Raw genomic sequence first — 13,776 nt, 5'->3', positions numbered from 1 at the left:
TAATAGAGCTCCCGAGCTGTTAGGGATTCAATTGTTTTTCTACCCCAGCAATTCCAGACACATCTGTTTTCACAAATGAAGTGACTCTAAGTGATACTCCACGGAAACAAATGGAAACCTAGCTTTCCATCTTTTTATTAGCAGAGCCATCATCCACTTCCTTTAATTGCCTTATTCATTTTCTCTGCTCGTTCCATCTTTGCTGAATCTGTTTACTCAATTTGGCCACTTAATTCTACACTCTAATTTAAAAAAAAAACTGTCACTTGTAATAATTTCGCATTTGCTATACTCATCTGAGAAAACCTGCTTTATTTCTCCTTAAAAAAAAACCCAAAGCAAACGCCTGTCTATGCCTGAACACTCTGTGTGAATCTTGGTTGCTCAGCAGCATTCTGGGATAACACTATGAGAGCACTGCAAAAACACAAATGCCTTCCCTTTTGTGAAGACTTGGATCATTTTTGTATAAAGTAAGAACAAAGTGATTCTGATCAAGTTTCTAAAGAAACAGACCTCTTGGTGGCAGTTAGTGAATTGCAATAGCTCAAATGTGTTCCCTTATGTAAACTCCCTCTGGGAACAGACACCAACTAGAAAAAGCTGAGGTCAATTTATAAATCTTAGTTTAATTTATATTCTTCATAGACACTGTAATAATTATCCGAAGCTATTCATTCGCAAGCTGTTGATTGCTAGCCATTGGGCAACAATACCCCTAATTAACAGACAGGCACTGTCCCTGCCACCAATAACTGAAAGCCAGTGGGAAAAGAGGAACAAATGGAATCACATATATGCAAACAAACCTCTGTGAAGTAACAAAAATACAGAGGATAAAATGTAGGAACTAAGAAGTCTTGCAGACAAGGAAGAAGAAGAAAAAGATTCTCCAAACTCCACAATTTACACATTTCATTTTGTAAGTAATATTGTTAAGTTTGCAAATGTTAATGTCAATGAAATAAGCACGAGTTTTAGACCATTAACATTATATCTGAAGGAATACAGAAGCATGAGTATACAGGACCACTCATGGCTACAGTTTTATAATAATGGCCCAGCAAACTAGGGAATGACAAAGATACTTATGGGAGTTTGGACTTTGGGCAGCTAGCATAAGATCATGGTCATTCAAATCAAGGTGCACTGATAAATCATCTTCCAGAGTGCTTTGGGGTGGGAGTCCACACAGTGATCACAATCCTTGTGGCTGCAGATTGAGAATAAACTTCTTGGCCCAGATTCTGATCCAAACATGTGTCACACATGTGACCCTAGCTAAGTAGCTTTTCATTTTTGAATTATTTAACAACTAGTGTTTATGAATCCTGGTCATCTTTAAAGTTCCTCTGAAAAACGGTATTTTGCTTCTACTGTTGCCTCTATACTGATAGCTAGTTAGTTTTCATATCTTGGGGATGTAGTGGCAACCTGTAGACCTGCTATTAAATATGTAGATAATGTAAAATAAGGACAGTCTATGAGACTAAATGAGAATTAGCCACACATTTGTATAGTAAAGATTTTATGCCTTTTGTTTTGTAGAGAAAAACAAAAGACCCATTTCTGCAGATCTAGATGGTCATGCAGAGGTCACAATGGTTTTATCTGTCACAGGCAAACACGACATTAATAAAAAAAAAAGCGTATAAAGCAAAATCATCCACTTTAGGAGAAAAATGTTCTAAACTGTGGTAAGTTTTCTCCAGGATATTACTACATCATCACACATGCAATCACCTTAGATGGAAATGAAACTTGAAAAATATACCCGAGTTTTTCTTATTGTTATTTGACCATTCATGTAGATTAGGGGTAAAGTGAGAAAAAAATTACATGCAAGAAAAGACAGAGTGTCTTTTGTTAGGGGAGGAATAGGCTGGCTGTAAGGATTGAACTAAAGTACCAACTTTAAAATCCAATTGGTATGTACTTGTTGCCCTTGAATTGTAAGTTTAAAAGTGATTAAATGGCAAATTTGTGGATTGTATCATGCTTCTAAAATTAAATTTTAAAAATGAAATTGGTCTGTTTAGGATGGAATATTAATATAGGCAGAAAAAAATCTATATGAAAATAAACAGCCTTTACCCCAATGTGCTGTAAAGTTGAACTGCATGTAGATGTGCTTTTCATGTTTAAAATGGTTGACAGCAGCAAATTCATATGGCTCGACCCATATATTCATAAAGAAAATGTGGCTGAAGAATTACTATCATTTAAAGACTGCACTTGTGTGTAAAAGCCACGAGAAAGAACCTTAGCATGATGGATTGTTTTGGAAACCTGAGCCAATGCAGTTATAAAATATGTTTTTGTGCATCTTATGACAGTTTTTTTATCTCAAAGCGAAGAGATCAATTACAGTGTAGCCAGACACAGCTAACCTAACAGTGGCTGAGATGTTTCTACGGGGCGTCAAACTTGACCTCAGGCATAGCGTCTCTTTTCTGCCATTTTCTTGGTGCAATAATTCCAATTTCTCCAAAGTATGAATATCAAAACTGTGACATGCTCTGAGACTTCTTTTAAGGATGGAGCCCTTGGACAGTTTTCCTCCTCCAAATCTTTAAGATATAACCAGCAAAAGACCTCTTTCCTCCTATCAGTGTTAGGGGACAAAGCTGATTTCATGCTCCCACTATAAATGATTATTTCATGTCATAGTCTGATACATGGAAAGAACAATCATGTTAGAATAAGAAACTTACAGCATGTCTAAATTACTCCGGTATTATTGGAATCAAAGCATGTTTAGCATGCCTGTCTCTCCAGTTCCTCCTTAGCTTTAGCACAGAGTAACACATCCCCTAAACCCTGAATGTAGCATGCAGAACACAGAACCTAAGTTATGATTGATTATTTAGTAAAAGAGAGAGAGAGAGAGAGAGAGAGAGAGTTTTCCCACTCCAGCAGCCCAAGGTGACAAACTACAGAATTCTTTTATGAAATACCATGTTACATAGAAATACTTGCAACAGAAATAGAAGAGAGGCTACACTATTAATTTAACATTAGTCCCCAGGATAAAGACAAAACCCACCCTAAACAAGACCACACCATCAGGGATTGTTTTCGAGCCGTTTTACAAGAGACAAAACCTGGATAACCCCTTTTAAGCACCCTCAGTGAAAAGCTTTAAAACAGGCTATTGTCAGAGTGCTGGGTACCTTTTCTCTCTTGGCTTTGTTCAGTATTTTCCTCCGCTGCAGTTTCCATGGCTGGCTTCATACCATCCACCAAAAATGCTTTTCCCTGCTTCCTCCAACACACACTTTTCCCCCTCCTCTTCCTTTTCTTTTGGACTCCCCTCAGTCTCTCTTCTTTACACCCGCCTGATTGAGAGGCTCTGTTCTTCACTACAGTAGATTACAGTGCCATCCAAGATGCAAAAGTCTTGTCAGCGTCAAATTCGCTCTGCCTACTGGTCCATAAAGACAGCTGCCAAGGAGCAGGCGACCATACGTCACCGAGGATCCCAGTTATAAAACAGCCACTGTTTGCCCCCACTCCCAGTGCACCCCGGGAAGGTCCTGCTCCCCCACCAAGCTCTTCCTCCTTGCTGTCTCCCTCTTAAGATCTCCCTTCCTCCTCCCTCTCTCTCTCTCTCTCTCTCTCTCTCTCTCTCTCTCTCTCTCTCTCTCTCTCTCCTCCCTTCTTTCTTCTTGCCAACTGCAACCCAATGAATACTAATTAATTCTCCCAGGAAATAATAGACTTGTGACATCAGAGGAAAGGATGTGGAGAAGAAAGAAAAGAGCCCCCCTCCCACCACGTGACTTGGTCAGGCCACACTATATGTTATCTCTCAGGAGAGTGCCTGTTTTCCTATGCTTCCTCTTTCTGGGGGCATCAGTTTTGTTTATTTTATTTATCCCCAAGCCCTGACAAAGAATCTTCAAAAGCTGTGTCCTTGCTCTATTTTTTTAAAAATACTTCTGTTTCACAAATCTCCAGACAGGCTGATTTTAAAAGAATACTAAAGACAAGAGAATAAAAGTCTGCAAGAGGGAAGAAACACCAAATAGCTTTAACAACGGCAACATAGCAATTCAATATTAGAATTTACTTCTTTGTATTAATATATGAGAAATTTAGCTTAAATCCAATTTCTCAATAGGGGGTCTATGCTTATTCAACAATAAGTATATTGAAAGTATATCTAGTTGATATTTTGGTGGTTTCTGATATGAAAATAGTTTGGTTTTTTTTAATACATCTGCATGGCATTTTATTCATTAGAACTCCTCAGTCAAAATCTCAAGAGGGTACTTTTTGTTTGTTTTTGGGTGCAGTGAACTTTATTGATGGTATTCAAAAGAGTAGGGCTCCCTAAGCCCCTCCTTATTCTGGGGGTCTGGACAGGGACTCCTGTCTCTTGCTCAAGTCCTGTCTCTCCTCTCTCTTGCTCAAGTCCTTGCTGGGGGTGGATGGTACATTTTAAAAGCACTCTAAACATCTGGCTTCAAGGCTAGTGTACCAACAAGGATTCCAAGGATGCTGATGGCTATTTCACAAGTCCTTCTGCACTAGCAATGTTTTTAGCTCATGGTAAGTATTGGAATTTTTATTTTGATTACAAGTTTTTAAGCACCACCGGTTTCAGAGACATTTTTATAATTGCATTTAGCCCACTTACCTTCATTATCCCTACTGAAAAAAATTCTAGAAACTAAAGTCACACGCAAAGATAACTATTGACAACCACAGGATAAAGGAATCCTAAACCCACCTTAGTCTGTTTAACATTACCTTGGGAGTAAACATTAAAGGCAAGTTGGAGGGCCAGTGAAATGGCTCAACAGATAAAACTGTCTGCTGCCATACCTGACCACTAGAGCTCCAACCCTGGGACCCCCCATGGTAGAAGGAGGGAAGTGATTGCTGCAAATTGTCTTCTAACCTCCAGATTCACTTGTGGACACGCACACAATTTTTTTAAAAATAAAAGTTGTAAACCACCACTCCTAAAACACATTCTCCAAAGTTTTATGATTTTTTTCAATACCTGAAAACAATGTGGGAAGATCCCAAATCAAAATCCCATAGCAGCCTGATCTTTTAATGCCTTGGTTTTAGATAATCTCTCACGCCCTTTATATTCAACATTTCTGCTGTGCTGAACAAGAAAAGACTTTGAAAACCAGTTTGGCCTGCTTCAACACTTTCTTTTCATTTTCCATCTCACTTTCCACTTTTCCCATTGTCCCTTAAGATCACACCCTCAAAATATGGCTTCAGCCAATTTTATTGTCTTCCGGTGAAGGGATTGGGAAGGTACCACCTAAAACTTCAGTTTTTAGGAGGGCCTCCATGGTGAAAATTTATAGTGTGCCCTAGTGGAACAATTTAAACACGTGTAAAAACAACTTAGGTCTATTCAGACAGAAAGAAACAAAGAACAGCACATAAAAGTTCTTCTTGTGCGTTGGTAAGATTGCTCTTGCTGCCAAGTATTGCCTGAGTTTGATCCTCAGGACTCACATGATAGGAGGAGAAAACTGACTTCCACAGTTATCGTCTAACCTTTACACACATATCATTACACATGTATGTGTACATACAGTAAAAATAAATGAATGTAATTGAAAATTAAAAGTTTAATTGCAATTAACTATGCTAGTGTGTATTTTATAAAGTGTCGAACAAAGTCATTTAATTCTAGAACTATTAGAGGAGCCTAATTTCTTTGGCTTTTCCTTCAGACTAAGTTATTTATGTAAGAAACAGGGTCTAGCTACAGTGATGCACCCATCATTGAACCAAATTGGGAACATTAGTTTAATAATACAAGTGAAAAGGCAAAATATGAAAGGCAGCCTAAGTTTAAGGACAGTTGTTGTTCTATAATATAGTGACAAAATGTTCATTTCTACATTTTTACAGTAAATAAGCAATTCATTATTTTTTTACCTTATTTCCAACTTTACTTTTGTTATGACCGTGATTTATGACAATAGTTCTGGAAATTGCCATTGTACCAGTTTATAAGCAGCTTCAAAAAATCTTAGAGGTTTATGATAAACCATATGATTCAGAAAGAATAGAAAGAAGCAATAGAGAAAAAAGCAACAGAGATCTTGTCAAGAAGAAAAAAACAGAATTCATGTTTAAAATATTTTAGAGTTATGCATCCATATTTTTGGTCAGAAAAGGTGAATATATAGAATGAACAGGTTATGAAATGTCTCCCTGAGCTAAAAATTTCTTTGAGCCCTGTGATATAAGACAATGGAGATACTTCTAAAAGCTGATGCATGAATAAGAGATGTCAACAGAAAACGGATGTATTAGATTGAACCTTATGAAATTGTTGGCACTGTCTAAAAAGAAGTGCGGTTTCACAGAGCTTGTCTTGTCCACCTGTACATCTGCTGGAGCATCACAGTGAGCTCAGTAAACATGCATGTCCTTGGAAAGAGTCTCCCATGTGCTAATGTCTACAAGTATGGCCATGAGCAAGCCATGATGTCTTTTCTAGGTAGTCCACAGGCTAATGGGTCACAGGGGGCTTGCTTAACCAGAGCACTCCTTCCTGCCAGTGATATCACAAGATGAACAGAGAAAGAGTCCTTAAGTATCTAGTGGATGCCAGGAGCCAACTTTCTGTGATATGTGACCATGGTTGGTCATCTGAAAATTCATCAACGTGCACAGTGATCTGCCTAGTCTAAACACATGGCACAGAACAATTTTTCCAATTGCCTCCTTTCCTCAACTTTCTGAAATTATATTTTAAGTTTGTTTTTTATTTTTATTTTGTGGAGCAGGGCTCAAAATGATTAGAGTCAATGAACACTAGGAGGAAATTTTGTTTATCAATTCATTCTAAGTCTAATTCTTCTACAAGACTTTTTGGCTCATAGAACATTTATGTCACATGAAATATACTCTGCCATAATCCTTATTCATTGTCCCACAAAGAAATGCTGCATAAATATAAGAAACACAAAATAGAAAAAACAGAATAGGACTAGAAATTAAGAATATGATTCTTAAGAATTGGTTTTTATCCATAATTAGACTGTACCAAAACTTTTATCAATTTGGTAAGGCCTTTGTATTGCATGATAATGCAATTTCTAATTTTTTTTTAGCCAGAAGGATTTCAAAGAGCTTGTGGCCACCCTGGACTACCAGTGTGATCACACACACACACACACACACACACACACACACACACACACACACACACAAGCAAATCAAAAGAGGGCTGGCACACTAGTTCAGTGTGTAAGAGCACTCACTGTCAACCCCGACAATCTAAGTTGCATCCTTGGGACACACATGGTGAAAGGAGAGAAGGTTATACTCTGACCTCCACATGTGTGCTATGACACATGTGACCTGTACACCCAAAATAAGTCAAAATGTTGTTAAAATAATAAATAAAAATAATTGAGTTTCTAATTTTTCATATAATGTGAGATTTGGAAAATACCTTTGGATTCACTACTTTTTATTATTTTCCTTCCTGTCTTTCCTCCATATCTTCTGTTTATCTGCTACACTTTACAGAAAATGACAACTTATAATAAGCTGAAAGTACAGATCAAGTCAGATGATGCTTATGAACACTTGTTAGAAATTGTGAAGCTAGGGACTGGAAGATGACTCAGTAGTCAAGAGCACTGGCTGTTTTTCCAGGGAACCTGAGTTTGAGTCCCAACACCTACAGGGTAGTTCACAACCATCTGTAAGTCCAGTTCCAGGGGGTCTGATACTCTCTTCTGACCTCTGAGGGTACTAGGAATACATGTGGTACACAGATACGTATGCAGGCAAAACACCTGTATACATAAAATAAAGTAAAAGTACTTCAAAAGTGTGAAGTATGAGTTAAAGATGTAGCTCAGTGGTTGTCTAGCATACAAGAGTGCTTGCCTAGCATACAAGAGGCCCTGACTTTAATTATTAACGCCACAAAAAATGAATGATGAATCTTTGTAAGGGTAAGCCATAATCCACAGTAGTTCCCTTTAACGGCAGAGGTTGTTCCCAAGTAGATCCTTGGCTAATGTCCACAACTTTGAGAATAAGAGGATTTTTCCCCTTACTTTTCAGCCTCATCAGCTGTTTACTTAGTGTCAGGCAGTAACCTCATTAGAAGATCCAGGAGCTGCCAAAACAGCAATTGTTGAGTTTGGCAACAGTCAGCTTGAGGTGTGCCCAGCTCTTCTGTCCCAAGAAAAAAACTTCATAGAACCAAATGTTCAAACAGAGAGTAAGAATAAGTTTGGCATGCACAGACTAGGATTCAACATGATAGCAACAGGTGCATCACGGGCAGTTTCTACATTCCCAGCTGAGGAATGGGCTCAGCACAGGAGGCACTGTGGCATGGGGTGGCACGTGAATTTTCCTAAGTAGGATGGACCACATTTATCTCGAAGTCAATGTCATTATTGTGGCTTCCTTCCTCTCTCTCACATCAAGGTTGCTCAATGTCAGCATAAGCCACACATAGCATGGGGTCATTCTCTACTGAGGTGATGTCCTGGGCATAGTGGGTGTTTGAGAATGTCCCTGGCCTCCACTCACTAGATGTATGTTTCTGAGGGAGGGAAGTCACTCCCAGCTGAGGACCATTGCCTTCAACCTAGTTTTCTATGGTTACTATAACATTCTCTTATTAGCCAATGGCTCTAAAGCCTGGCTGTGCCCTGGAGTCACCAGGGAGGGTTTAACAATACACTCCAATCCCAGATATTGCGATTGGTTAGTCAGCTTGTGTGATGTAGTGTAATCAGATCTTTAAAATCTCCCCCAAGGCATTGGAACATGCAGCAAGCTTGTAGGCAGTTGGAACACAATCATCACTTTGGGGAGAGTACAGATTGGGGAATTTGATGGACATATAGGAGACCAGAGTCAGGGCAACTATGAACAACAGGGAAAAGATAGAAGAAGCTCTATACCCAGCCAGGACAGACAAGACCAACAGCATCAAGTCAAGAGACAGGAAGTCAGTGTTGAGACCCACAGGGAACAAAAGAAGATCAGGGGATATACTGATTTCCTAGAGCCACTGTGACAAATGAACATAAACTTCATAACTTCAGACAACAGAAGTTATTCTCTCATTGTTTTGGAAGCTAAAAGTACAAAGCCAAGGTGAGGGAAGGACTGCGTTTTCTCTAAAGAGACAATGAAATAGATACCTTCTCGCCTCTGTCAGCTTCCAGCATCATCAGTGGTCCTTACTGTTCCTTCTTTGGCTTGATACTATGCTCCAATCTCCACCCATGACATCATATGGTGTTCTCTCTGTGTGTCTCATAAGGATACCAGTCACATTGGACTCAGGCCTACCTCAATCAACTATGGCTGTATCCCCACTTCATTATATCTACAAAGACTGTTTCCCAATAATGGTACCTTCACAGGTTCTGGGAGTGAAGACTTTAATATATTGGCACCTGGGAGACAATTATGACTTAATTCCCACCAGGTAAGAGACTTAGAAAGACAATCATATTTGGAAGCCATGTGAGCGATGCCTATAAAATTGCTCAGTCTAGGCAGAATTTGGAAATGAAGAATTGGGTGCTAGCAGCAGGGAAGGACAAATTATAGTGGGAGTGGGTGTGATGCCAGAGCAGAAGGCTCAGAGGAGAACACTATGCAAGTACCACTTAAATTCAGGGGGGCCTTGGTAGAAGTACTCTCAAATGAGGCCAAGGATATTGGAGAAGATCCAAGACAGGGGCCTGTCACAGAGGAGAGAATTTTGAGAAGCGGGGGATGTGACACAGTCGAAGCAGTCAGACAGGGAGGATGTGGCAAAGACCACCAAGATGGAAAATTCCAATTTCCTTGCCAGTGGCATCACAGAGACTAGAATGGAAACCAGCTTTTAAAGGGATCACGGGAGGACTGGGAAGTGAGGAAGAGAAGGAAAGTGTGGGCCATGTTCTAAAGAAATGTACTGAGAGGAGGCAGGGGGAAAGATGTAACAGATAAAGGAGAAAAACACAGCCAAGAGAAAGTCCACCAAATGTTGGATCCTGCAAAAGCAGCTGGGAATGGTAGAGATTAAGATGTAAGTGGAGGTGGCTAAGTGACAACAAATCAAGAGGACAGAAGAGTAGGCAGTAGCTACAGAGGGCAAGCTGGGACAGCTCTCCTTCTAACATGGAAGTAAGGACAGGGGAGATAGAGGAAAATGATATCTATCCAATTCTAAGATTCAAAACACTCAAAAGTGGTGGTGGTGACTGGCAGGTTATTAGTGTCACCTGTCCTGTGTGGAGAAGGCACATGTATTACCTGATAGCATCCATGTCACAGTCTTAGCAGGGATGACCAGTCCCAATAGATGACATAGTGGAAGGATGATGATCTTGGCCTGAGTGCGGGTTTCTTGTGAATATTAGTAGACCTTAAATTTTCAGTATACCAGGGGCCCCAGTAGGTAGGGAAGGAGGGAGGGAGAGAGAGGGGGGATACCCTTACTATGTTATTGCACATTACACTGGGGAATGGGTCCCACAAGACAGTCACACCTAATAAAAAATGAAGAAAAAAATGATAGCCAGGTGATTGGTTTTTGGTTATTTTTTTTGAAACAGGGTTTCTTATACCTAAAGCTGCCCTTAAACTTGCTATACAGCCAAGGGTAATCTTGAACTCCTGATACTGTCTCCCCCTCCTGAGTACTGGGATCATAGGTGTGCACTGCCACACCCAGTTTCCATAGAACATGGGGCTTTGTGCATGCTAGGCAAACACTTCACCAACTGAATATATCCCCAGTCCCTGTTTATGTCTTTTAAAATGTATTATTTATTTAAAAAGGCATGAATGTGAGTGTTTTGCCTATGTGCATATACAAGCACCGCATGCATGCCTACAGAGGTCAGAAGAAAGCACCCAATCTCCTGGAACTGGAGTTACAAATGGTTGTGAGTCACCATGTGAGTTCAGGGAACTGAACCCAGGTCCTCTATAAGAGCAGTAAGTTCTGTGAACTGCTGAGCTATCTCCCTAACCCCTCTTTCTAATAAAGGGAAAATTCTATTGTATACACAAGGCATATATCAGGAGACAGGTGATCTAATAAGGAGGTGCTTCTTGGTTCATTATCACATTCCACAGGGCTTTTGGATTCTCTCATGAAGAGTGGTACACCACCCAGCTCTTCCTGAAGGCTTCTGCCTGATCAACAAACACATCTATGCCACATGTACCAGATGGGTCTGAACAAGAGCATACCTTCAAATTCCATTTGTTAGGTCTTTGACTGCAGCTCTTAGAATTCCAGTCATGACTCTCCTTTATCACCAAAAATCCCAGAGGGCACAGTATTCCACCATGAATGAACTGCTCAACTTTACAGCTGGGGGGAAACCAGGGTGCTCTACTAAAGAAATGTCACAAATCCTCTGTCAAAACTCCACCCCAGCTAGCCTTTCCAGTTCCACAGGCCCAAGTACTTCTGTTTCAGGTAGCTTGCTGGGTGATCCATCCCCTCCTCTACATTTTCAGCAGCTGCTTTAACCCCTCCATTTCCCTCTTACTGATAAATGCCAGCTCTTTCCACTGGAAGACAGCCAGGCACATTTACCTGCTTTCCACTTGGGTTGGAAAGGATCACTTGGAGCAACAATTCAACATTCAATAGGTTGCCCCGCAGGAAGGCCACCTAAAGCAGATATGTCTCTTTATCTATGGCCAGCTTTGTTAAAGAGAGACAATTTGAAGTTAAATCACAAGATATCTGGATGGTAAAATATCACACAAGTTGAAATGTTATGGGATATGTCCGGCAGCATAAGAATAAAGATGATGTCTCTTTTTTCAAACACCCCCCCCCAACTAAGTCAATGTGGGGATTAAAGAGTTTCTGTCTCTTGGCCTTCTAGGAAAAGGTGCTTTCTCAGACAGGCACACAGAACCCCCCCCCCCAATTTCCTTTTGGAATGGCAGATACATCCAGGCCCACTCACAACAGTTCTCATTTCATACTCTTTGGGAGACAGGAAGGATCAAACAGTTGTATTTGGCTAACCTTTACATATGCACCAGGGACACTAGGCTAAATGGGGTTTCTGACTACATGTGGAAACCAGAGTGACTGGGCTCAACACTGTCTCTATAGAACCCTACAGCTGCCCTCCTGTGAGATGTGTCACACAGCCCTGCACATAAGGACAGGGACTGCGGGCACCCTCTGCACCAGCACTGTAGAGGGAAGTTGACTCATGTTTTCTCTCTTTCTTTCTCTCTTTCTTTCTTCCTTTCTTTCTTTCTTTCTTTCTTTCTTTCTTTCTTTCTTTCTTTCTGTCTGTCTCTCTCTCTTCCTCTCTCTCTTCCTCTTTCTTTCTTTCTTTCTTTCTTTCTTTCTTTCTTTCTTTCTTCCTTTCTTTCTTTCTTGTAGAACAATATTGAGAGCAGGCCTTGCCATCTTCCTTGGACAGAGGTACCAAAGAGCAGGGGGAATCAAAGGGACTTGGGCTAAGGCCAGAGTTTGAGCAGAGCCTTGGCTCTCAGATGCTAATGCTGGGAATTCAGGAATCTGGCAGTTAGAATGGAAAGGCACAAAGCTAAACAAGGTCCCATGCAAAAAGAGGTGTTCAACATCATCAACTATTTAGTTTCAAGAGTTCGGGTGGTTTTCTTCAAATAGCTCTCATGGGTAGGAAATGTAGCTCTGTTAAGAGAGTACTTACTTAGTATAGATGAAGCCTGAGTTCAATCCCCAGCACCTCATAAAGTAGCTATAGTAGTACACACCTGTAATCCTAGCACTTGGGAGGTGGACGCAGAAAGATCAGCTCAAGGTTGTCCTTAACTACAGAATGGAAGAAAGAGAGAGTGGGGGATAAAACAAGAAACAAACACTATTTTCACCCCCAAACATGATTATCCAGAGCACCCACCCCCTGTAGAACCCAGTACTGTGTACCCCCCTGACAGAATAAGGATCTCATGGCCACATCCTTGCCCACCATCTGTTCTAGCCAGTTCTCCCATAACCAGCCTGGTGATGTCACCTGAGCTTGCATGAGCCTTGACTTCATCAGCTATGAGAAGAACTCATGCAGGAGCATCCTCCACTGGGCTATTGTTAACATAGCAAGATGCTGCAAAGCCTCAACATGCCTCCTACTTGGTACTGACAAAATGCTATTTCTATTTTGGAAGCTTTTCATGCTCCCACTACTGCCATACAGTCCCATGGAAGAGCGAAGCAGAGGAAGGACTAGTGGGTGGTTGCATATCCTACTAGATCTTTCCTTGTCCTTGAGGCCCTCCCACATACCTTTTAGTTTAGGGCTTTTTTTGAGACAGGCTTTCACTCTGTAGTCTAAGCTGACCTGGAACTCATAGCAATCATTCTGCCTCAGCCTTTGGAGTGTTGAGATTACAGGTATGAGCTACTATGCTTGGCTTCACTTCTGTGCCCTTGTCTAGCTTGATTAGATTTCTAGAGTCACATCTGTCCTCAATCCCTATTTGCCTTTGACCTTGTCCTAACCAGTTCCCAAACCATACCCAAGGAGGCCTACCTGAGGAGGATGCCCAAGGATATAATACCTCATAAATAAATAAGTAGAGCTGATATGAATAAAGCAACAAGGTTAAAGAAGGCATGCCTCTAAGGGCATTTATTCTTTAACAGGTAGATGGAATTTATTTCTATAAGTTGGAGGGGGGCACTTGTTAACACCTGAGTTTCTGAGATAAAATTAGATTTGCCTCTAGTTTCATTTTTCTTTTTTTGAGACAGTATTTCTCTGTGTAACAGCTATGGCTGTCCTGGAACTCTCT

At 40.6% G+C, this 13,776-nt stretch overlaps 1 protein-coding gene across 4 annotated transcripts in view; it reads right to left on the bottom strand.

Annotated features, from left to right (window-relative positions):
• The window catches only part of Gpm6b (glycoprotein M6B), a 42,145-nt gene extending 38,911 nt beyond the window's left edge, over positions 1 to 3,234 (bottom strand). For all 4 annotated transcript variants that reach the window (XM_027432741.2, XM_027432743.2, XM_027432742.2 and 1 more), the window contains exon 1: positions 3,174 to 3,234. In XM_027432741.2, coding sequence (XP_027288542.1) covers positions 3,174 to 3,234 — 61 coding nt within the window. The remainder of the gene's footprint in view (positions 1 to 3,173) is intronic.
• Positions 3,235 to 13,776: the final 10,542 nt, after the last annotated feature.

The sequence above is a fragment of the Cricetulus griseus genome, chromosome X (assembly GCF_003668045.3).
Source record: "Cricetulus griseus strain 17A/GY chromosome X, alternate assembly CriGri-PICRH-1.0, whole genome shotgun sequence".
Taxonomy (NCBI): domain Eukaryota; kingdom Metazoa; phylum Chordata; class Mammalia; order Rodentia; family Cricetidae; genus Cricetulus; species Cricetulus griseus.
Note: the sequence above shows the minus strand (reverse complement) of the source record. Positions and strands in the feature narration are given on the sequence as shown.